Source organism: Uranotaenia lowii, chromosome 2 (assembly GCF_029784155.1).
Source record: "Uranotaenia lowii strain MFRU-FL chromosome 2, ASM2978415v1, whole genome shotgun sequence".
In the NCBI taxonomy this organism is placed as follows: domain Eukaryota; kingdom Metazoa; phylum Arthropoda; class Insecta; order Diptera; family Culicidae; genus Uranotaenia; species Uranotaenia lowii.
Window position 1 is genome coordinate 100,718,956 of NC_073692.1, and position 26,656 is coordinate 100,745,611.

At 37.6% G+C, this 26,656-nt stretch overlaps 2 protein-coding genes across 2 annotated transcripts in view; one reads left to right on the forward strand and one right to left on the reverse strand.

Moving 5' to 3' along the window:
• Positions 1-9,187: 9,187 nt before the first annotated feature.
• Positions 9,188-11,697, reverse strand: LOC129741717 (uncharacterized). Its single transcript, XM_055733464.1, has 3 exons — positions 11,577-11,697; positions 9,546-9,814; positions 9,188-9,487 (listed from the first exon to the last, which is right to left on the reverse strand). Exons 1-3 carry the CDS (start codon positions 11,695-11,697, stop codon positions 9,311-9,313), a joined length of 567 nt encoding a protein of 188 aa, XP_055589439.1. The 3' UTR covers positions 9,188-9,310.
• Positions 11,698-11,790: 93 nt separating this feature from the next.
• Positions 11,791-26,656, forward strand: part of LOC129746125 (mitogen-activated protein kinase 1-like) — a 330,696-nt gene continuing 315,830 nt past the window's right edge. Inside the window, exons 1-2 of the mRNA XM_055739613.1 lie at positions 11,791-12,238; positions 21,906-22,809. Of these exons, the coding sequence (XP_055595588.1) occupies positions 22,592-22,809 (218 nt within the window). The 5' untranslated portion in view covers positions 11,791-12,238; positions 21,906-22,591. The remainder of the gene's footprint in view (positions 12,239-21,905; positions 22,810-26,656) is intronic.

The following is a 26,656-nucleotide window of genomic DNA, read 5'->3' on the forward strand; positions in this document are numbered from 1 at the left end:
TGAACAAATTGAGATGCTCCTTAAAGCCTGGGGGAGTGAAACTGAAATTCGCTGGATCGTTTTGGTATCGTTTTTCGCTGTTCGACAAAAAGTCAACAATTTTCGAAGAGATTTGTAATCGTTTGAATAAAAATGTCGATGTTGTATAGCGAGTCTTGTAAGTTGTAATACTGAGGCGACAAGCAGCGCCTTGATTTGCACCATGCTCACGCAACATAACTGCTCTCATTTACTCTCCATGGAAAAAGCGCAGACCTGATGCCAGGCCGTTGTGTAGCGCGACAAGTAGGGAATCCAATTGGAATTTTGTTTTTTCTCGGTTGAAAGTAGTGATTTTGGGTTTCAAGCACAATAGTTCGAAGATCCGTCCGAATTTGTGATAATAAACTAAATAATATCTTAATCGGTGAGAAAATTGTCATGAATTCCTATTCCCACAAATATAGCAAGGGATTTTGTCGATTGAAATTTCGACATTTTCGTCATCCAGATCATGTTCTGATGAGTTTTTAATGGCTCTCGAAAGAAAGAGAGATTCAAAGCGCCAGTATGACATGCCGATGCGATGCTTTGCTTTCTTATTGGAACGCAGAATGCAAAGCGCAAGTAGATGGAACGCATGCGGTTTCATTGCCTAGTAGCCCAAAGTATGTAAAACTTTGTTTAACCCCTTTCATCTCTACAATTCATTCCAAGTTATTATTAAAACACAGCTGAAAACACTCGTAGATTATAATTTTAAGATATTTTCTTTTGCCTGTAATTCATCGTTACTTCTATTGCTTTGCTGTTGTTCTTGTTTTTGCGTCTCTGCACCTTTGGGCCGTTATAATTTACCATAATTGATCAAAATTTTACTTTTCATTGTCCAATCTTAGCTTTAATTTTTTTTATCTTTTATTGACCAATTAATTTTGTTTTAATATACTTGATTTTAATTCGTGTTCTTCAGAGCTTAGTGATAAGCGTTCAGCTAAAAATTTTCCGCTGCACTTGAAATTTTGTGCTAGGTTTTGTTTTAGAAAATGGATCTTGAGGAAGAACAGTTGATTTGTGTAGAGTGTAAAGGTGTCGAGTCGAATCCCAAAGCTTTTTTAACCTGCTCGTACTGTTTTACTAACATTCATCCCCGTTGTAAGAACCTATTAGGAAGTACCGCCCGTAGAATGAAAACTCAACCATATTTCTGTAATCCAAACTGTGCGGGCATCTATTCGAAAATCGTGGGAATGCATAGTACTCAATCTAGTATGATCAATGCAATAACAGAAGATTTGAAGTTGGCTGTACAGGGTGCAGTTGTCAACGAAATGCAGATGATGAAAGAGGAGTTTAAGACAGTGACTGCAGCTATTGAGGCATCTCAAGATTTTCTGTCTTCGAAGTTCGATGACATTCAGTCAGACTTCAAAGACCTGAAAATTGAAAACGAGAACCTCAAAGTTGAAGTTTCTGATCTTAAACGTTCTCAATCATCACTCTCAAATAAAGTTGATAAACTCGAAGGCAACTTGGATAAAATTAACCGGGAAGCAATCTCCAAAAATGCCATGATCTTTGGACTTCCAATGATAGGCAATGAAAATACTTTGAACCTCGTATGTAAGACGTTTCAGAAAATTGGCTACAATTTGCAACCAGAGCAACTGGACTCCGCGAATAGATTGCTATCGGCTAAAACGAAAACTGATTTGTTCGCACCAATAAAAATAGCCTTCAAGGATATTTCGATCAAGGAGGAAATTTTTCAAAAGAAACGTGTTTATGGTAAATTGAACTCCACTGCAGTTGACCCTGCACTAATTGTCAACGGCAAAGGTGGAAATGTAGTTCTTAGAGATGAATTGACTGCCTTTTCGCTTGAACTGCTTAATGAGTTACGTGAATCTCAAGATGTAATTGGGGTAAAATATATATGGCCTGGAAGAGGGGGCGCTATCTTAGTTAAAAAAGAAGAAAATTCGAAACCTGACATAGTGAAAACAAGAAACGATTTAAGTCGCGTCATGAGTAAATATTTGCTTATGTCCGACAAAAATGTACCTGTAAATTGTAATGAAACACCGTCACCTAAACGTAAGAAGGTTTAATTTATTTTTGTTTTAGTAATTTTAATTTTTAATTATTTATTTACTTTTAATTTGTGATGTCTGGATTTTATTTTAATATAATGGATAGTATAACCAATAAGTTTTATAATAATATTTTAGAATTTAATACTTCAATTGATAATGAAAATTTAAATAAATTAAGGATCTTTCAATGGAATATACGTAGCATGAATGATCTAGAAAAATTCGATAATTTATTAGAAATTCTAGAACAGTCTAAAGTTGTGTTTGATGTGATTGTTATTTGTGAAACATGGCTTGTAAACGATGTCTGTTCATTATATAAAATTCCTGGTTACGCCTCTATTTTTTCGTGCCGCAATCAATCGAATGGTGGCCTAGCTATGTACATTAAAAATAATTTAAAATTCAAAACCGTTCAAAATATTTGTATTGATGGATTTCACAACATCTCGGTAGAGTTGACCATTAACGGGCAAATTATTGATGTGCATGGCATATACAAACCACCCTCGTTTCCCTTTAATACCTTCTGTGATAAATTAGAGTGTCTGTTGTCCTCCGTGCCTGACAATCATTCTTGTTTTATAGTCGGCGACCTGAACGTTCCCGTAAATGTTACAAACAATAATTCTGTGATAAAATATAAAAACCTTCTCGAATCATTTGGCTTTCTGTGTACCAATACTTTAACCACTAGACCTATCAGTGAGAATATTTTAGACCATGTAGTATGTAAGTATTCGAATGCATCTAATTTGAAAAACGACACGATTCATACAGATCTAAGCGATCATCTCCAAGTAATTACTACCTTTGATTTGAAATCAGACAAGCAACAGATACAATTGAGCAAAACCATTATAAATCATTTAGAACTAAACGAAAAATTTGGGAATTATTTGAGAGAGATTGGTGAAATTGAAGATGCTAGCACATGTATTCAAAATATTGTGGCAACTTATAACTCTTTGCTTACTACTTGCTCCAAAAAAGTGACTAAGTCAGTGAAGCTCAAGGGTAATTACTGTCCGTGGATGTCTTTTGACCTCTGGACGTTGATAAAAATAAAACACAATTATATCAAAAGAGTAAAAAGGAATCCTGAAGATGCTCACTTAAGAGAAATGCTTAACCATATCTCCAAGAAAGTTGAAGTTACCAAGAGAAACTGTAAAAAGAACTATTACGCAATGATGAGACTTGTTTATGTTTACATTTTGGTTACTGAATGTCCCCCAAATTTGTCGGGAGACTTGAGACGAGATATCATCAAATGTAAACAAAAAAAGTCTCAGCAACCGAAATCGCAGTCCAAGTTGCCTAGTGTGGACTACAGGCTTAAGTCAATCCAAAGATATTATATTCTATCAAGATACCCGGCTGAATAGTTTTTCGAACAAGGCTGTGTGGTGGCGGCTTATAGAATACTACCACTGGGATACTGGTCCACGTCGTAAAAGGCGACTTATCCAGTACTTCCCATATGTGTTAGTCATTCTTCAAATGCGACTATCACATTGGGAGGGGGGAACCTTGGCTTGGTTCCAAGCCAAGTTTCTTCAGGGAGGATTCACCAATTGTGCTTATTGCTATTAATGCGCATGCACGAGTTGTATTCTCCTAAATTTTGTAAACACCCGCTTCAAGGTGGTTCTGTGCCTGCGGGCCCCAAAGTGGGGGTAGGAGGGTGTATAATAATCCTATCTTAAGCAGAACGTTGTTAAGGTCTGCACTATAGCCAGGCACTGGTGCAAAGGGCCGTATTTTTCCTGGCAACTCGTGGGATTCAGATTATACACACGATTTTTAAAATTTTTATCCTGTATGGGATACCCCGCTTCATGCGTTGATATGAAGGTGCAGTGGTTCTTGTGTGTGATGGAAATATGTGTGAAATTCTTTGATAGAAATGCTTTCTATTAAGGTTGCACAGATAAATCTGCAGCACAAAAGAACCGCTACACTTAACTTATGTCGTTTAATCCTTAATGGAACTGCATCAATCGCCTTGGTCCAAGAACCCTATTTCCGAAATGGAACTTTTTACTTAGGGAATTTGCTCAAACCAAACTTTACTGTGTTCAGTGTAATTGGAATGACTAGTGCCCGAATAATGCCTCGTGCATGTATATTGATAAACAATTCTTTAAATGCAACACTTATACCCAATCTAACAACAAGAGACATTTGCGTCGTTCAGGTTTCGCTGCCTGATAGAAAATACATCTACTGTTCAGCATACACACCATATGAACAATCATCCCCTACGGATGATTTAAAAAATGTCATTTCATTCTGTGAATCACAAAATATACCTCTTGTAATTGGCTGTGATGCCAATGCCCATCATTTTGTATGGGGTAGCTCAGATATCAATCTGAGAGGCTTAAATTTAATGGAATATTTAAGCAGCACTGATTTAGAAATTCTAAATGTAGGAAATAAACCAACTTTTGTTAGGTGTGACAGAGAAGAGGTGATTGACATCACACTTTGTTCTAGAACAATTTCTCAGGAAATTTCAAATTGGCATGTGCCTAACGAAGAATCGATTTCTGACCACAGGTTTATCTATTTTGAACACTCAGGTGAGTTTTTAGAAACAATTACATTCAGAAACCCAAGAACAACTAATTGGGACCTATATTTGGAGCATATTGCTATTAAATTTCATGGATATACACCTGAAATTACTACTCCTTCTGAGTTGGATGAAGTGGTTGCAAAAACCACCGAAATTATTTTAAATTCTTATGAAGAAGCGTGTCCCGTAAGAACGTTAAAATTCAATAAAAACAGTACACCATGGTGGAACTCAAATCTCAGTAAATTACGAAAAAACTGCAGACGCTCTTGGAACCGAAGGCGCACGGAAGGTTTTGATGCCTTCAAGTTGGCTCGCAGAGCTTACCGAAAAGCAACAAGAGCTGCCGAACGCTCAAGTTGGCAGAACTACTGCACAAACATTTCAAGCTTGCACGAAGCAAGTAGGTTAAATAAAGTCTTAGCCAAATCAAAAGATTATCAGGTTTCATACCTTAAAACCCCTAGTGGTGATTATACATCAAACGACGAAGAAACATTAAGTTGTCTATTCAATACTCATTTTCCAGGATGTGTTGATCAAGATTCATCGATAGAGCCTGAGTTCTTTTCTGGAAATCTAGATTCCTTGCATTTTGCTCGGAAAATAGTTACTACAGAATCGATCAAATGGGCAATCGATGGTTTTGCTCAATACAAATCCCCTGGAAGTGACGGTTTATTTCCAGTTTTGATCAAAAAGGTTTCGATCATTTCAAACACATATTAAGAAAAATAATGATAAGCAGTTTTGCTCATGGATATATTCCTAAACTTTGGCGGCAGATAGCCGTGAAATTCATCCCTAAAGGGGGACGATCATCATACGACGAAGCCAAAAGCTTTCGTCCTATGAGTCTAAGTTCATTTCTATTAAAAGCACTTGAACGTTTAATTGATCATCATATCAGGCAAGAATGCCTTGTCCAACATCCGCTTAATGCGACACAACATGCATACCAAACAGGAAAATCAACATTAACTCTTCTGCACAACGTAGTACATAATATTGAAAATAGTTTTTCACAGAAAGAATCATGTCTAGGAGCATTTCTAGACATAGAAGGAGCATTTGATAATGTCTCGTTTACATCAATAATGGATGCGGCACTACTTCATGGAGTGCCTAGTATTATAACTAACTGGATTAGCGCAATGCTAAGTAACAGAAATCTTCATTCGTCTTTAAGACAGGCTTCAATTACAAAAGTTAGCACACGTGGTTGCCCACAGGGAGGTGTACTATCACCTCTTTTGTGGAACCTAGTTGCAGACGGTTTGTTGAGAAAACTCAATGACCGTGGAATACCAACCTATGGATTCGCAGATGATTATCTTCTGCTGGTAAGAGGTTTGTGCATAAGCACATTATTTGATATAATGCAACAAGCTCTGCGCTCTGTTGAGCGATGGTGTTCTCATGTAGAACTTTCAGTTAATCCTCGAAAAACTAATATTGTTTTATTTACTAAAAAACGTATCACCCGCGGGGTGCGCCCTCTGCTGTTTTATGGTTCCGAAATCACCGTGTCTAATCAAGTTAAATATTTGGGTGTCATTCTTGACTCCAAATTAAACTGGTCTGATCACATCGAATTCAGAATCAAAAAAGCATGCATGGCCTTCGGACAATGCCGACGTGCAATCGGAAAAAACTGGGGACTCAAACCTAAACATATTCACTGGATTTATTCCACAATAGTAAGACCAATTCTGGCCTATGGGTGTCTAGTGTGGTGGCAGAAAGGAGAAGTTGCAACAGTTCGGACTAAACTAAATCACCTTCAAAGAATGTGTCTTTTGGGGATGTCCGGATCGTTCACTACAACTCCTACTGCAGCACTAGAGGCTCTATTTTCTATCAAACCTCTACACTTGTTCCTAAAACAGGAAGCCTTCTCATGTGCTTTTCGTCTACAGGCAGTTGGTCTCTGGCTGTCAGGAAATATCGAAAGATCATCGAGTCATACAAATGTGTGGCCTGAATTAGTAAGATTAAACAAGTATAATCTAGCGCCAAACGATTTAACACTCTCGAGTAGTTTTCCCTACATGGGGTTTAAAGTCAAATTTCCTTCTCCTCAAGAATGGTTATCAGGTTTCGTAGAGGACCAAATGTCCTCTCATATTGTATTCTATACTGACGGTTCATTATCAAACGGCCGTGCAGGTGCAGGAATTTACTGTCACGAGTTGAACATAGAATATGCTCAACCTCTAGGAAAATATTGTACAGTCTTTCAGGCTGAGCTATATGCTATTATGTAAGGAGTGCAAATTGCACTTCAAAAGAAGATTATGTTCAGAACAATTTATTTCTGTTCAGATAGCCAAGCAGCTATCAAATCACTCAGTTCTTCCAGTTCTAGATCAAAACTGGTAATCGCATGCCGGAAAGCAGTCGAAGAACTTGCTGAAGGCAATGGATTAAATCTTCTATGGGTACCCGGACATAAGGGAATTTTCGGAAACGAATGCGCCGACGAACTCGCTAGAGCTGGGTCGGAAAAGGAATTTTACGGACCAGAGCCGGCTGTCCCAATATCACCATGTTGGTTCAGAAACCAAATTCAAACTTGGTCCTCTAACCAGCATAAACGATACTGGGAAGAGTTGGACACTTGTCGTCAAACTAAATTATTTTTAGAAAAACCATCTCCAATCATATCGAGTTACTTATTAACTTTAAATAAATCTCATTGCAGCATCTTGATCAGAGCACTCTCCGGTCATTGTAAACTCAACTATCACATGCACAACATTCAGCGTGCTGAATCTCCAGTATGTGGTAGTTGTGAATCAGATGTGGAAGATCCCTTCCATCTTATATGTAACTGTCCCTCATTTGCCAGACTACGTTTTCGTACTCTGGGATCCTACGCTTTAAGCGAATCTGAGTTTAAGAAATTAAACTTAAAAAACATTCTATCATTCCTTACCGAATGTAGAAAATAGCTTTAATGCTAATAATCCCTAGTGGAAAGGCTTTATGCCATCTTAAATAGATTGAATTTATTTCTTCCTTTTATAGGTTTTTCAGGTTTCTCAGGTAAATGATGAAATCTTGGATAAAAAAAAGGCTAGGCACAATTTTCCCGTATGTTTGGATAACGTGCCGCTATTAAGCCTACCCCCATTCTGATACCTACCTACCTGATACCATAGAAGGCTATTTGAGGAACCTTTTGCAACTTTCATGCTCACATTCGAGGAAATTTGGTACCAATTCCCTTTGGAACTTTTGTTCAGCGTAATTCGAACTTTGGAGGCACGAGTTTAAGTAGATATGAGACTTTTGGTTGCTTGGGAAGTCAATCCAAAGATATTATATTCTATCAAGATACCCGGCTGAATAGTTTTTCGAACAAGTAGTCTGAGACATCAACACGTTTGTTTACGGTGCTGCCACTCAACGAAAAAGTCTTCAAGCTTTAAACTTGCATTCAAGCTTGCAAACGCATATCTTTTTCATTTGACCGATGAAACCACGTAAACATTAAAAATGAAACGTCATATGATCAACAAGATTTTTTTTACGGAAACTCAATTTTCTCCTCACATTCTTTCGAATTCAGATTTGAATCAAAACAATATAAAACTCGCAATTACTGAGACTATTCAGATATCAATTAATGAAGTACAATTAAGATTTGGATAGTGGTAGTTTTTGTGGTTTTTGGCTTGAAGGCTGCTTGAAAGGTCTAAACAAAAACAACTGAAATTGTTATGGTATAACAGCTGATAAAAATGGAATTTGTGAATTGTTGTACAGATTAAGAACAGGATAGTCATAAAATATCATTTATTTTCTTTTCTTAACAAGAAACTAAGAATCCAGCGCATCTTTCTCTCCCCGGACAAAGCATAATCTCTCATGACTATGCGACTGTCAAGCGCTTGTGCGGATGGAAAATATTTTTTTCGTGGATTTTTCTTATCGAATCAAAAAAATTGTATTTTGCCAAATTCCTTATAACTGAAACATTTTTATTATTTTAGAATCTAAAATGAAGTTTTATTCATAACAAGTTGTAACAAGTCATTTTTAGCATATTTTTACAACACATTTGAAAAATCCATTCCGAAATTCGAAAATTTTGCTGAAACTAAATTTACAAAGGAATTGTCTCGAAGTTAGAATATTGAAAGCTTTTAAACATAAATTTTACTAATTGCCAGACAAGATGTTTCAAAGAATGCGATTGATTACATAATTGAAATGACCCCTCAATTTTCCTTTAATTGTAAATTTGTATCCCATACACTGCCGTTCTAAGCAAGACTGTCCCATGTGGCTTTTGGGACATTCAACTATAGTTATATGATTAATTTTGTGCATTCAACTATAAATATAATAGATTCAACTATAATGCACGTTATACATTCAACAATAATTATAGTAGAATCAATTATAATTATATGATTGATTTAATTATAAACATGATAGATTCAATTATAATAATATGATTGATTTAATTATAAACATGATAGATTCAATTTTATTCCTATGATTGATTCACTGAGGTCAACTATAAATATTGTAAAAATAATTTCTGTTTATATTGGATGTTATCATATCTGAAGCACTTTTTCAGAATAATTTTATGGCTACGTTTTATTTTCTTTTAATTTATTATTTCAGCATTTTGCATTTAGTTTGTTTTAGCCGCCATGATGCTAGAAAACCTGACCGGAAATCCCGATATCCATGTTCTGGTTCTTCCGCTGTTTTTCTTTTTGGATCTTGATGCATGGTTGCCCAGGAAATTTTGCGTCTCAACTAATCGGTCCCGGAAGATGTCCGTGCTTCTGCACCGGCGAAGATAGACCTTGTGGGGGGAAAATTTACTCAATATGATGTCATAAATCTATCTTGCGTTGACTTACCATAATGCTAGTTTCCTGTGGGATCCTACCAGGATCGTGTAAAAGAACGTCGAGACCCACGTCGATTTCCCGGGCAGCCAGAGTAGGTGTACTTTTCCCAATTCCAGGAACTGTCGGCCTTCTACAAGACCGCTGCCACGAACTGGTAGAGGAAAATGTTTCCCCATCACCGGAGAGCGCTTGCGTTTTGCCACCGATGTTAGGAACTATCGGCTGAGCCCTAAAACCAGCGATACGATCGCTACAGGGAACACGTATTGGGTACCACACTTACTTTTCTTTGTTTTTGCTGATGAACACTATAGTATTCAAGTAACACAGAATCTATCATAACAATACAGTTTTATTTACTATATTTATATTTCAATACCTAGAATCAATCATACATTTGTAGTTGAATCTATCATATTTACAATTGAATCAATTATATCACTACAGTTGAATCTATCATATTTACAGTTGAATCAATTATACCACTACAGTTGAATCTGTTATATTTATAGTTGACTGCCTAAAATCAATGATATAATTGTAGTTGAATCTATCATATTGACAATTGAATCAATTATACCACTACTGTTGAATCTATCATATTTACAGTTGAATCAATTATACCACTACAGTTGAATCTATTATATTTATAGTTGATTGCCAATAATCAATCATACAATTGTAGTTGAATCTATCATATCTACAGTTGAATCAATTATACCATTACAATTGAATCAATTATACCATTACAATTGAATCTATTATATTCACAGTTGATTGCATAAGGTAGTTGAATCTATTGTATTTATAGTTGAATGCATAAAATAAATCATACAGCTGAATGCATTATATTGATAGTTGATTGCGTAAAGACAATTAGAAGTTTGTAGTTGAATCTATTATATAAGTAGTTGAATGCGAAAAAACCAACTGCATTTTGATTATTGGTATAACAAGCTGAAATAATTGAAACAACTGTAGTCTTTTTTCTCCGTGTATATACGAAATTTTCATCAAGGTGATTGTCTCTATGTTGATGACGCAAGAATGTCACACTAGAGAAAATTCTATTAAAAATGCAAGTTTTATCAAAAAATTCTCTTAAGATAAGTTTAAACTGTTGAATACTGAACTGAATACTGAAAAAAACACTAAAATTGAGGGCGGAGGAAATAAAGAGTAACGTATTTCCCAAATTAAGGCTTAACTTGAGTTTTTAGGAAAAAAAGGAACTATGCGAGCTTTTGAAATGATAGAAAAATTGTAGTCGTGTGACAGTTTTTCGAAGAACTAGCATCGGCATGTGTTCTGATTCTACGCAAAAGTGTCACACTGGGCGTTTTTGGCTCTAATTTGCTGTTTTTGGTAGGAAATGTTATTTTCTTTTGACAGAAAACATTGAAAAATTCTCATGTCCAATGTTCGAAATCTACCTTTTTCTAAAAGCTATCGATCTTCGTCTTTTTTATTTTCATATTTCCCTTTCTATCTTCCTTTATTCTCTAACAATGTGTTAAGTTGAACAAACAATTGTAAACAAACAACTGATTAACTTGAACTGTTCACTACGAAAAAAATTTACGGTGAATTGTTAGTTTGAGAGAAAAATTTAAAATATAGCTGAAATTTCAATCGAGTTTTTCTCGTTTGCACGTTTATTCACATGTGACAATCTTGCCTGGAACGGCAGTACATATCTGCTGAAATTTCATAACTATTTTTGACCCTGCGTTTATACGGCTCTCTACGGCTTTCTACTTCCCTTGGTGGATCCTCCATAATTTCGCCTCAAAATGAAATATGGAATAAAATTTCCTTTAAAACAATGTTTTGAAACTATATTATTTTTTTATTTAAAAATATTTCAATGGTGCTTGAACGCTTCGAATGATCACCCTGTATGAATGAACTGCTCACATCTCTATTTAGAAACGTCAGTCGAGCTGTCAATTTTTGCGCAAATCTCACTTACACAATGAAACATTCGTAAACGCGAAGCTTTTTTTCAATTTTCGTGCCTCCCGCAACACACCCACGAACTGGAACCAACTGAACTGCTTTTGGCCGCCGCGGCTGCAAATTCCTCAACAGTAGAACAGCAACGGCAGAGATCCTCTTCATCCGCGGGTGCCTCGGTATGGGTGTGTTCCTTTGGGCGCATATACGTATACGATTCCGTGCTCCCTTTAGTATTGGTGCAACAATTTTCGAATGTGTCAATCAGCGAGCAAAGCTCATCCTTCTTCCTTTTCAGCTTCCATTATCATTTGCGCTCAAGTTGTCCTGCGGAACGGATTGTTCTTTCGGGTTTTCACGACGCGTCGGAAGTTTCGGAGCTCGCTTGGTGTGTCAGCAGGATCCTCCTTCCCCCATTTCTGTGGGAGTGCTGTTGGTAGTGCGTTAATTACTGTGCCGAAGTGTGTATAGCGGTCGGGGGGCGCGCGAGGGAATCCGGATGTTATTTTTTGGCGAATTGAAGAGGAAAAAGTTGTGCATTCTGTAGCCAGGAATCATCTTGTTTACCAGTCGATTCCGGTTTTTCTGCTGCTGGTGATACCTCTTAAAAAAGTGGCAAACCAATAATCATTTGTGTCCGGCTTGCTCCAAGTGGAAGAAAATCTTAAGGGTGCGGTACTCTGGAAGAGAGGAGCAACAGTGTGCTGTTGCCGCAGAAAGAGACGAAGAAGCAGTCAGAGTTACAGGTTCGTGTTGTCCGGATTTTTGTTTCTGCTTCTTGTTTGTCTTGTTTTGTCGATCGGGTTTCATATAGGCGATGTTTCCCCCGAGATATGGAACTTTTCTGTTTAAGATTCCCATCTGACAGATTGGATCCCCGGTGGAAGGTGTGTGCTAAAAATTTGATCGAAATCCGGAGGTCAATCCGTGTTTATGCTGAGAGAGAGAGAGAAGGGGGCCACATTCGCTGATTCGTGGGAAAGGAAATTTCCACCCCGTCTGGGCGGATTTTCATGGGCAGACTCTGGGTAGCCAAAATTCGGAAACTAGGTCAACGGGTGGCAATCGAAATCCTTCAGGAACATGATGGTTTCTGAAGAAAAAAAAACCCATAACGTGAAAATCAAGAAGTTGAGATTCTTATAAAAAGAAACAGTGCATATCTGAGTCATCTTTTCAGTGTTAATACTTAAATCAAGTCTCGGTTCAAGTATGTAATTTGATATTCCCCTTTTTTGCTGCCAAAAAATGAGACAACTTCCCTAAGTTAAAAAAAAAATCGGTCAGCTTCCTGTCCCATCGACAAGGATCAGTGTCGCCGATTGATCTGTGTCTTGCTTTCCAATAAAATCCCACAGAAGGATGAAGAATGAAGAAAGTGGACTACAGAAAAGATCCTCTTAAAAATCGACAGCAGTAAAACAGAAACTGAAAACTGCATACCTACAACATAATCAATAACAGATGTCGAACAGAAGAGAGTGATGCTTTAAAAAGTGAATGATTCTTAAAAAGGGATTCTGTCATTCCAAAAACATGTGCATATTTCCAGTTCTCAGACGAATAGTCGAATTGAGTGATTTAGAATTTGCCAGTTGAAATTGAATAATAATCAATTTCCGAGCGCCCTGTCGCCGTGCTCCGAATCAATCAATTTTGTGAGGCGGATGGCAAAGTAACAAACTGTGTTCCAGACAAAAAGCACGGGACGCAAAGAACTGTCAAATTTTGCTTTTGTTTATGCTTCCTTGCTTTGCGGGGGTTTTCGCACGGAGGGAAAAGCTGCGGTTGTTTCGATTATAGTTTAAGTTTATTATTCGAAATTACGGTAGCCTCAAAGTTAGCATATAACTGTTGTACAAGGTCATTATTATGTGTTAAGGTTTGGAAAGATGAAAGTTGATATTATTCTAGAGTTTGTTTTGAATAGGTCTGATGAGCCATAAATGCTGGTCCAGTTCATCTGTAAATTTATAAGTCAACGTAAAATGGAAGCAGATCATACTGACGTACTAGAAATCGACGTTAATTAAGTTGTACTTACGACCTAATGTATTGCAAACACTGTTTCGGTTGCCTTAAATCTTCAGTTATTCATTCGGATTTTATTGAAAAAATACTGTAAATAAAATAATCCTTTCAACTATTACACTAGCTGTTATGTTTTTTTTCACACATTTGATTTTCTGCGTTGTCGGGTTACAAATTTCCATGCAATTCATAATGAACGAGGTTTGCATGTACACTTGCACCTTCTGACACCAAACGAAACAGGATTTTCATTAACATGTTTTTTTAATACAGCTTAAAAATATTGAAATATTTTTTTTTCGACTTGTGTCTTCTAACAATGTTAATCTATACTTTAAATTTCCAAAAAACAGTTTATCTCAGTTCTGATAAAAAATCACTTGCACCCCTCTGATCCCAAGTGCCTCAATTTTGTCAACTGTAGTTAACTTTTCAATTTTGCCAGTTTTGCATTTTTTCAATATTCGTTCGTAAAATTTTTGCCAATTTTGTCGTTTTTACCTTTTCATGTTGTAATTTTTGTCATTTTTTAAATTTTTCATTTTTGTCGTTTTTGTTATTTTTGTAATTTTTTTAATTTTAACATTTCTGTCATCTAATGTCCAATGTGGAATTTGTCATTTTGTAACAATTATTCTCTATTCTGCTAAATTTATATATTTTTTTTCAATTTTGCAAATTTGCCCATTTTTTTAAAATTTTCTTATTTAAGTAATTTTTATCATGTCTATCTTTTTCGTACGTTTTGTCAAAATTTTGCTTATTTTGCCAATTTTAAATTTTGTAATTTGTTTTATTTAGTAATTTTTTAAAACTCAATTTTGTCAATTTTGCAAATCTTTCCAAATAAATTTTCACGAGGAATAGTTTTGTGATTCCTATTATAGGATATGATAGTATATTAATTTTTCAGCTAAAAAGAAATTTCCTTATCATCTTTACAGAAAAATTAAAAAAAAATCAAGAAGAATCTGAGCTCTTATGATCGTTAAATAAGATACGCACTGCAATTCAACTCGATGAAGTCAACTGAATTATAGAGCCACAGCTTGACTAGTTTACATTTGATGATTTAGCCTATTGGTTAGTTGTTAGACTCGAGTTCGATTCCTGGTCGAAGTGATTTTTTTATTATTTTGATTGTTGAATTATACGGATAGTAGCATCATCCGCCAATCAAAGCTCCAAAAACATAATGTATGAGTGTGTGTGCAATGTTTTTATTCTACAAACAGACATACATTATTTTGTTATTGCTTTGTTTGCGATCATGAATGGTAAATGAAAAAAAAAAATCACCTCGACCAGGAATCGAACTCGTGTCCACTCATCACCTCTCCGACATCTAACCAATAGGCCAAATCGACAGATGAAACAAGTCAAGCTGTAGATCTATAATTCAGTTAACTTCATCGAGTTGAATTCGCTGCTAGATTCTACGGTAGAAAATGTTCATCGTGCCCCGATTAATGGTGCTTTTGAAGGGTGTCCACGATGAAATTGCCACACTATTACCGTATTTGTTTTCACCACCCGAAAGTGTTGCACCTTCCATGCTGAAAACGAGCATGAATCGAGTTTTGCACCCACCTTTGTTGGTGTACGTGAAATCGGCAGTGTCAACAGAAAACATCAAGCTGTCAAAAATCCATTACAGCTGGTATTTGTTTTCGTTTGACTTCGAAAATTGAAATGAAATTCACTTCAGTTGATCATTATCTTTTAAATAATATAAAAAAATTAGCATGAATTTATATACTGTGTTGAATTGTGAAGATTTCAGATTTATTTTGCTTGGTAGATTCGCCTCTGGCTCTGATGATAACTGCAATACCGGCTGATTCTGGGTGGTCTATGTTTGCTGCTGCTAGACTGCAGTTACCCCAGCTTGAAGGTTCCGGTATTTTGAACGTTTATTCCTCGCAAATACCTCGAGTACCTATTTCCGTTTTCAGATGACAAAAGAAAAATTCTTGGAAGTCAAATTGGTGAACTCAGATCGCGGAAGTCGGGGGAGAAAATTTTGCTAACAGACCGAAACGAACGAAATTCAAGCTCCCAATGCGGGTGTAGTCTCGAACTACCGTTTTTGAAGGGCAACGGGTGGGAATCCGGGACTTGGTGCAACCGAGCGACTTGGCACAGTTCGAAGCTGGCTCGAAGCAGAGTAGCTTTGATGCAGCTGAACGCTTCATGCCGTGGAGACCAACTTATAGGACCCTCCCGAACAAGAAAACTTTTCGGTTTGGGCGATTCCACCAGATCTTTGGGTTGGCCTTTTTGCACTCGGATTTGCTGCTCTTTTTCGCCTTCCGGGCACATTTCTTCTTGGGAGCGTTGTTTGCTTTGGAACGTGCCATCCAGGTGAAATTCTCCGCCTCTGTTGGAAACGGCACTGGTATTGAATCCGGAACAAGTTTCCGTTCTTCGGGATAATAAAGAGAAAAAACACAGCTCGAACGCAATTTATGCGGTATAGAAATAAACCAACCAGCTGATATTTGTTTACATCGGGAAGCACGTGCTGTCAAAATTCATGATAGTATAGGTGAGAGCGCAAGCAACACCGAATATTTTCAGAGTGTTCCACCGTCCACTTTATGGTGCACTACCAGTGGACTACTCATCGTGAAAACGAGCATGAAAACAGCAAAAAGTGCACTACCGGTAGTGCCCCGGTGCACCACCACACGAAAACGAATTCTCTATATGAAATTGCTCTAATTTTTAAAGAAAATTTTGGGTGAATTTAGTTCATAGTGCATTGTTTACATCCTGCAAGTTTTAAAGTCCTGTCCTGTGATCATAACTCGCGGGAATGGAATCGAAAGAACAGCTCGTGCGTGATAAAATTTTGCGCATTCATCTCGAGAACAAGGATCTCTCTCATCGTTCCATCGCTAAAACGATGGGGATCGCGAATTCCAAGGTGTCGCGAGTGATTAAGCGGTTCGAGGATCGATTGACCACCGATCGGAAGCTCAGAAGTGATGGAAAAAGTATTCCGTACAACACCAAAAATCACAACCGCGTAGTTGAGGCCTTTAACCGAAACCCGAACGCCTCCGTTCGGGATATGGCTAAGCCGAAGTTTTGTCCAGAAGGCCAAAACTAAGGCTGAGCTTCGAACGTTCATGGTACAAAAGGCCCCTAATCGCGACAAGAAGCAGAACAAGTCCGCCAAAACCCGTGCAAGGAAATTGTATCTCAACAAGTTGAATGCTGCATCATGGACGACGAAACATATGTGAAGGCCGACTTCAAACAGATCCCCGGCAACCTGTTTTTCACGGCCAAGGATAAGTTTAGCGTTCCGGAACATGTTCGCTCTCAGAAGATGTCCAAATTTGCGAAAGAATTCCTGGTTTGGCGGACTTGTTCTGCTTCTCGTCGTGATTAAAAGGTGATACGGTCAAAATTTGGTCAATATCAACTTGACGTATTTCTTTCAATTTTGCATTTAAAAAACCTGAACACCCCTCATTTTGAAGGTGTGTGTGTGTGTGTGTGTGTGTGTGTGTGTGTGTGTGTGTGTGTGTGTGTGTGTGTGTGTGTGTGTGTGTGTGTGTGTGTGTGTGTGTGTGTGTGTGTGTGTGTGTGTGTGTGTGTGTGTGTGTGTGTGTGTGTGTGTGTGTGTGTGTGTGTGTGTGTGTGTGTGTGTGTGTTTCAGTTGTCAAAATGCCGTTAAAGAAAGAAGAGCAGCGTAACAAAATTTTGTTCGCGCATCGTGAAAATCAGAGCTACTCGCACGCAAAGCTGGTAAAATCGCTAAAAGTTGCCAAATCAACCGTTACAAATGTAATTATAGTGTTTGGGGAACGTTTGTCGACAGCCAGGAAGTCTGGATCGGGAGGGAATCGAAAACCGGAATCCGCTGAGGCGACAAAGAGAGTTGCTGGTAGTTTCAAGCGAAACCCTAACTCTCTCTCCGAGATTCCGCAAATAAGCTGGGTGTATCGTCTACAACCGTGCATCGAGCCAAAAAACGAGCCGGACTATCGACTTACAAGAAGGTAGTGACTCCAAATCGCGATGATAAACAAAATACGACGGCCAAAGCGCGATCCCGGAGGCTGTACACGACGATGCTGACGAAGTTTGACTGCGCGGTAATGGACGACGAAACCTACATCAAAGCCGACTACAAACAGCTTCCGGGACAGGAGTTTTATACGGCAAAAGGAAGGGGAAAGGTAGCAGATATTTTCAAGCACATGAAACTGTCAAAGTTCGCGAAGAAATATCTGGTTTGGCAAGCCATCTGTACCTGTGGCTTGAAAAGCAGCATTTTCATAGCTTCCGGGACTGTCAACCTAAAAATTTATGTGAAAGAGTGTTTGAATAAACGTCTGCTGCCTTTCCTGAAAAAACACGGTTGCTCCGTACTGTTTTGGCCGGATTTGGCGTCTTGCCATTACGGTAAAAAGGCCATGGAGTGGTACGCCGCCAACAACGTGCAGGTGGTTCCCAAGGACAAGAACCCTCCCAACACGCCAGAGCTCCGCCCAATTGAGAAATACTGGGCTATTGTCAAGCGGACCCTAAAGAAGATCAAAAAAACTACTAAGGACGAGCAGCAGTTCAAGGCAAACTGGCTTTCTGCGGCGAAGAAGGTGGACAAGGTGGCTGTACATAATCTGATGGCAGGGGCGTAAGGCCCGGCAATTCGGATTTAGAAAAACGAAAGCCTAACTGAATATTTTTCCTGAATTTTATACTAATTAAACTTGAAAAAGAAATTTTATTTGATTTTTTAAATAAACGATTTCACCGATTTACACGCGTTTTCCCTTGACCAAATTTTGACCGTATCACCCTTTATTTGATATAAGCTATATTTCATCAGTTAAACGAAAGCTGCGAAAGCTGGTCATTCTTTGAATAGATATATGAATAAAAGGCATGAAAACAAAAAAAATATATCGCATATAAAACTTGAAGTGGCAGTAAGCATGTAGCTAATTCAAAAGAATCATGAACGGTACTTACAACGGTGACCGAAAAAGACACTCAGCAGGATCATTTCATGTTAGCCTGATTTACCCAGATTTTATTTTCAAGCTCCCTGAACGTTGGAAAAAATTGACCTTTTCAACTATTCGTCCAAACGAATATTTGGCCGAATATTCGGTAGAATATTCCATTGATTTTTTGATAAAAAAAAAACCAAAGACGATTATTTAATTTTCCTTCTATTATTTCCATTTTAATACCCATCATGCTTTTGAGTCGATTTTTTCAACCAGTTGATGTATAAAAAAAGGCTTTTTTTTAAGTAGGGGTCTTTCTGATTTTTCAAATGTCACCACTAACTGAAAGGACATCAGATGACTGGCGCTTTCTATGGTGTTTATCATCAAAGCTATTTGGTTCCTGTGAAATCTGGGACAAATCATGTCGAAACAGGTGCCAAGCAATTTGAAATTGCTTATTTGATATTGAATTAGGTGAAGGTAAAATTTGAGCAAGATATCTTCAAATTAATTGAAAAATAGAACGATATTCCTTAACCTAAAGTAATACCTACCATAATTTTTACTACACGTATCCACATGGTTGGGCAACTCAGGACGATTTTTGAAAAAAAATTAAAACAAAGGGCAAATCTTAAATAAACCTAGGCATTATGCTAAAACATGCAAAAGAAAAAAAAAAGAATTTGCTTTACAGTTTTTATCAAATCACAGCGGCAGTGTTATAATTAAATCTGAGGATAAAACAAAATTTTATGTTCATTTTTTTTAAACCGATTTCAAACACACAATCTAAACATATTTAAGGAGAAATTTAAGTTTAAATAATCTAAAAAACCAGGGCAAAATCTGGGAAGTTTTAAACAATATCTGGGCATCTCTGCAAGATTTGACTTATATCGAGTTCTTTATTGGATTTATGGGCAACGCAAGCCTGGATATATCAAGAAAATCTGGAATAAAAGATTATCAAAGCATAAAGCAATACTTGTCAGCATTCTCCTGTACGATCTACAGTGAAAGATACACGGATGCAACTATGATGTTTTACTGAAACCATAAGTTTTTGAGGATTGTGTAGCTTTTTCAACATTTCTTTTGGAAATTTTAAATTATCCAAAATCATTTAAAATTTTTGACAAATCTATTATTTTATACAGCATACGCATACAATGTGGGCATCCAGCTCCTATGATTGGTTTATTTAATTTTGGGATTATACACCTTAACGCAATCCATTTTATATGATTATAATAAATGGAGCTTCGGCTCCAATTTTTGAAACCGGATCGGTGAAAAATGAACTGGGAACACACGTGCTCTTTATCTCGGGTTTCTGATCTCTTTTTCCATGCAAATTTCGGCAGATGTTTAAGAAAATAAATTTTCCTAAACACTTTAAAATTTACCCATTTTTTGAGAAAAATTTTTTTGCACATCTTTTGTGCAGAATAAATTGGCCCACCGATGGGTTTGCCAGCTTCAATACAATCCTCGTGCGGCTCGCGAAGTTATTTTTCAAATTTCTTTTTTTTTTACTTTTTTTGATTTTCATAAAACACTAGTCCATACTAAACCAACAAAATTTGACATGTCAGTAACTTGCCCCACAGTTATTCAGGTGGTTAACTTTTTCTTGGCATTTCTTGTGTTCTTTTAAAGGCTAGGCAGATGACATTTTTTCTCTTCGGCTATCATTTTAAAATAAAAATAAAACATTAAAACGGATCGAGAGAACAAACCAAAAATCGAAAGGCTACAGATTATCACAGACATAAGTCTGTTGCTCAAATACAAGCAAAAAATAAAACCTGTGATAAAACCATTGGCAAAAGCACAATTTTTATTCTTGAATATTGAGTGCTCCTGTCGACATGATCGACAAGGGATTCCAATCAACATGACTCAAAATCAAAAGCAAAATGTGGTTTGACTGAAGAAGTTTGGGACGAATATTTTCAGAAATTTGTGTCCTTTTACTTCGAAATATGCTAAACCTTACTAAACATCTCAATGAAATGATCTTGTACGGAACTTTGAATAAAAAAGCAGTTTTGTAAGAAAAAAAATCGGTACCTCGTGAAAAAATTAGTGGAAAAATTTCTCGAAGATGCACGAAATGAAATTTAAATAAATAAATTTCAATAATTTTCAATGCTGAGGAGTGAGGAGAAAAAAAATTACCTGTCTCTAATAAACGGTTTAAACTGTTTTAAGAACCAAAAAAAGGCCTTGGATTTTTTGTTTTTAATCAAATTTAAAGGGAGCAAATGATGGCTATCCAGGGAGGGAAAATGTTGAAATGCTTTACGTACAATGGAAACCCCTTCCAGAGGCGATGAAGTAACACTCAGGTTACTGATGAAGGTTTTTCTATTAAAAAATGGCAGGGAAATCTACCTGAAATTCAAGACATAAACAATGAAAACTGGAACTCGCACGAAATTCGTTTAAAAATCTGTGAATTTGCTCAACTTTACTCAACTCTTAATTTTAAATGAAGTTTAGAATCTAAAAAAAAAGGATTTTCACCGTTTGTAGCGAAAAATAAGGTCACCGGGTAAATTGAAATTATGGAAAAAAAATTTAAGTCAATATTATTCGATAAAGATTTAACGTCGAACGCTTAAAAGAGAGCGATTTCAAAAAAAAACTTTCTAGAAGACTTTGAAATAATGAGAAGTAGTGGAATTTTTGCAACATTAAAAAGGCCGCGACAAATTCTTGTCATTGATTAAAAAAGCAAATAAAAATATGTCTCTGTTTGGAAGTAGAAATGTTTGTAAAAAACTTAAAATCAGTCGACAAATTTCCATAAAAACTAACTAAGATTTAGTGATGTACCATATCATTTTCAGCTGGTATTGTCTGTTTTTCATTTGAAAAATCGGGTTAAATTTCCTTTCAAACATTTTAAATAAATAAAACACGAATTTATTTTTTTTCCTTTTTAAAGTTTTTTATTCGTAAAAAAAATTGTAGTCATTGAAGTATGACGATAAATTTTAATACTTCTCTATAATTATGAAGCTTTACAAATTGTTAGTAAGTGATATTTCTAATGCGGCCCGCCGAAAGGATTTTAAATTCGAATTGGCCCGTTGATTCAAAAGGTTGCTCACCCCTGGTAAACAGTTTTTCGAATTTATCGTACAAAATGTGCCAGCATTTTTCTCCAGCCACGTTAAGTTTCTTATTTGAAAATTTTCAAGGTACAATGTCTTTTTTTCTCGATCAACTTGCATAATTCCATTCACACATATGATCAAAACGTCTACCACCATAAGCCTTCTGCATCGGGGCATTGCAAACATCAAACAAAACTGAACCCATTTGATATCCCATCGACAACGACTCGTTATCATCTTTCCCGGTATTAATCTTGAACTGTTTTTTTTCTCTCTTCTAGGATCACGTGAAAGAACGAAAGAAAAAGCTAACAACAAAAATTGCAACCTGTCGTGTACCGCCATTCGTGTGATTTTAGTCATTCCCAGTTTGACAAGTGTGATTCAGTACCGAGTTATTGTACGAATTCAGCTGCTCTGCTCATGAGTTGTCTCTGTGTCGTTTAAGATAAGGGAAGCAGAAAGGTAAATAAAACCTAGCTAGTGCTAGAGCTTGTTGTTTGAAGAAAATTCTAAAGAAACCTTCGGGGTGACCGGGTTTTTTTTCTGTCGTACCCAACTGCACAAGTTAAGTCCGCACCGAGAAGAGCCAGACCAGAAAAAAGCCTTTTCCTCTTCCGCTGAGTGCGTGTTTGGAAAGTATCTTTGAAGAATCGAACTTAACCCGACCCGGAGCAAAGTGGAACGTAATTGTTTGGCGGTGGAAGAGAAGAAAAAAGCAACCGGAAAAAAGGATCTGCTGAGATCAAACCGCTGCTCGGTGAAGGTGTCTGTTTTTGCGAGGGTAAAAAAGGTGCCCCAAAGATAACCGCCAACGGGACAGAAAGTTAGAGAGTGCATTTTTTGTGCCGCGTTCGGAAAAGATAAATCTATACAGCCAGTGAAAAAAAAGGAAGAGTTTCGGGCTTGTAGCTTTGGGTAACTTGATACCTCGTAGGTACCTACACAGAAAGTGATTCGAGTTGAGATGGCGGAAGCCGCCGGTCCAAACAACAACACGGCCCAGGCCCAGGCTCCCGGAGGTGGTGCCGGGGGAGGTTCCGGGGCAGCAGGGGGCGGGGCCAACAACAATGGCGTCGTTAACACGAACCCGAACGCCGAGGTCATTCGTGGTCAGTTGTTCGAGGTTGGACCTCGTTACACCAATCTGGCCTACATCGGAGAAGGAGCCTACGGGATGGTTGTGTAAGTATTTTATGGCCGCTTTTTTTTCTCTTCCCGGGATCCTTTTCAACGCCGATTACCTTCCTAACAAAGTGACCAACCTAGGCCGTCGTTATCCGAAAACAATCTTAATCCTTGCGGAAAATGGTTCAGCTTCTTGGGAAGCGATGCGTTAGTAGTTGGGGGTTGTAGTCCTTATCATTCCTATTCTGCTATCGGTTACCCGGAATTTATGCTCGATTGGGATTCAAACCTAGCTTTCCCATGCTCTCTCATCCGTAGTTATAGGACACCCAATCGAACCAGAGAAGTGGGGTACCTAAACATTGAACCCGGGTAAAATCTAAGAATACCAATAAAAGAAAAATCAACTAATTTTATCTAGCTGCCCATTGGGGCAAAAAACCCAAGTGACCTTAAAATTGAAACTTTAGGAACTTCAGAATTAATGCATATTCGATTTTTTTTAATAAAGTTAACAAATCGCGGACTAAATACAAGATATCTCGTTTTTTTGCTTGCACAAGCGAGCTGTAACTAGAATTACAACTCAAGTGCTGTAATTTTAACAATGAAACTATACTCTAAAAAATTTAACACAACACTTTCGGTAACTCATAGATGATAAATTTATAGAATTTGGTTCATTGGTTTTTGAGATATAGAAGGCCGAATTAAGGAGTTTACCGGTTTGAATATTTTCGAGATTCTTAATGTGTTAACATTCTGTTCAAGGCCGTATTTTATTAAGGGGGCCGGGCAATGGGGGCAATTGCCCCGGACTCCTGGCTTAGGGGGCCTCCCGAAGTAAATTAAAATTTAAACATTACTTTAATCATACTGTTTCAAGTTCAAGAAAAGTAGTAAAGGAAATGAAAATTGAATGTTTAATATAGAGAATTAAAATGTTTAATATAACAGGTAAGGGCCCGTGAAATAATATCTTGAATAATCCCTCCCTAAATAAAATAAGTTTAAGGAGCCCCATTGCAGAATTTTTACAGCTTTTTTGTTGGCTGAGCAAATTAGCACAAATTTTATACAATACCTGGCATAATCTGGGCATTTGATCTCGAATTTCTCAACACAAAATCTGAACCAATTTTGCAGAATTCAGTGATAATTTAAAAAAAAATCTATATATCAATGACTTAACTTAAATCACCTAAAATTTCATTTTTTTATCGAAACACGTCAACGCGTTTAAAACTTATTTCAAACTAAAAAAAAATGGAAAGAAAAAGCACAGAAAAATAGAGTCTAATTGAGACCTTTTGCTTTATTTGTCCACTTTACGTAGAAAACCCAGGCATGTCCGAATCAATCCGGAGAATCTGGAATGGATACCCTACAATAAATAATACTTCTGTTTCACTTATTTATTGAATAAAAAAATATTTCAGGAGGTCTAATTAGGTAGTATTTTGTCCTCATTTTAAAAAATGTAACGGCTTTTACGGAGGATAGATTAACTTTTTCTTACATTTGTAAAAATTTAAGAAAATATAGAAATTATCAGTTTTTAAAAGAAAATTTGCAGAAAATTTATAAATCAAAGACAAAATTTAAAATCTTTTAAAATTTCAAATTTTCTCGGACTTTGTTAGGAATAAAACTAATAAAACTGTGCAATCTGGAATGCTCACTTTATTAGCATATGTAGATATAGGCATGAATATTGCAAAATTAATGTTAGTTTTTCGATCATTATTGAAAAATGCGTTGATTTTTACACTCTACAAAAAAAAGTGACCCGAAAAAAGATAAACCGGCAAAACTGAGCTCTTCTATTGAATTTTCATTCCAATTTTAATCTGAGATTGGAAATTCTAACTGAAACTTTTCCAACTGATTCAACTCAAAATTTTAATAATTTTAAATTTTGAATTGTAATCCGCATAATATTCATCACGTCACATGAAAACGATTTTTTGCGGTTTAGAAAATACCGTTAAAGTGGCACCTTTTAATTTAAAGTTGGACTCACCGTTGTTTAAATTGACATAGGCATTTATGATTTTTGTTTTAGGGTCATTATAAAATAAAATTTCAATTTCAATTTCTTAATCAAATTTTGATAAATGACTAAAATGCTCCCGAGCCTCGGAGCTGCCGACAGACGGAACAGTCGAAGAACAGTGGTGTGGAATCAAGAATGCCTTTATCACGACGAGCCATGGTACTCTCGGTAAAGTTTGTGGAAGAAGGAGTGAATGGATGTCGGATGAAACTTGGAGGATGGTCGATGATCGGAGAAAGGCGAAAGTCGGAATTGAGCAGGCATGTACCGGGTCAGCCAAAGCAGCCGCCCGCTATCGATATGCGGAGCTGGAAAAGGCAGTTAAACGAGCTTGTAGACGAGACAAGAGAGCCTGGACAAACTCCCTAGCCGAAGAGGGAGAAAGAGCCGCCGCCAATGGAGATATCCGATTACTTTATGACATTTCTCGCCGCCTCAGTGGTGCAAGGACTAATGCAAGAATGCCGTTAAAAGACCGAGCAGGTCAGTTATTGACCGATCGAACAGATCAGCTCAAACGATGGACTGAGCACTTCGAACAACTCTTCCGAGTCACGAATAGCGATGGCCAACAGAATCTGCAGCTCGAAGCGCCAACAGTAAGTCGCATAAATGGCGTCAACTCGGAAGCGCCTTCGCTGGCTGAAATAGAAGCGGCAATCAAAAACATGAAATCCAACAAAGCACCTGGGATCGATTGCATCCCTGCTGAAATGCTGAAAGCCGACCCTGCCCTATCAGCACAAATGTTGCACCGTCTTTTCGCTGACATCTGGGATACTGCAACATTCCCGGCCGACTGGATGCAGGGTATCCTCGTAAAGGTCCCGAAAAAAGGAGACCTGACAGAGTGCGGTAACTGGCGAGGCATAACGTTGATCTGTACAACCCTCAAAGTACTCTGCAAAGTGATCCTGAACAGGATCCAGGAGAAAATAGACGCTACACTCCGACGGCAACAAGCTGGATTCCGATCCGGACGATCATGTGTGGACCACATCACAACGCTACGAATCATACTGGAACAAATCAACGAATTCCAGGACTCTCTTCTGCTGGTGTTCGTTGATTTCGAAAAAGCATTCGACCGACTTAATCATGAAAACATCTGGGCGGCTCTAAGGCGACGAGGGGTCCCAGAGAAACTAGTCCATCTCATCGAAGCACAGTACGAGGCATTTTCGTGCAAGGTCTTGCACGACGGTGTCTTGTCCGAACCAATCCCGGTAACTGCTGGAGTGAGACAAGGATGTATTCTATCACCGCTACTTTTTCTAATCGTTATGGATGAGATTCCGATTGGATCGATTGACTGTGCACCGAACCGAGGATTGCCGTGGAATCCTTCAACAATAGAGCATCTGAACGACCTTGACCTGGCTGACGATATTGTTTTGCTCGCCCAAACACAACCAGATATGCAGAGCAAACTCGACGACCTCACCGAAAGCTCCAAGGCAGCAGGTCTCAAAGTCAATGTCGGAAAGACCAAGTCGATGGAGATCAACACAGGAAATCCCTCCAGTTTCATGGTAGCTGGGCAACAAGTTGAGAAAGTGGAGTGCTTCCAGTATCTTGGTAGCCAGATAACGCCTGATGGTGGTACCAGAAAAGACATCGAAACCCGGATAAGAAAGGCCCGATTTGCGTTTGCGAGTCTCCGAAACATCTGGCGGTCACGCCAGATCTCTCTACGAACGAAAATCCGAATCTTCAACTCAAACGTCAAATCCGTATTGCTGTACGGGTGCGAAACTTGGTGCACATATGCGGTAACGACGCGAAAACTGCAAGTATTTGTAAACCGCTGCCTGCGGAATATCATCCGCTCTTGGTGGCCTGGCAATT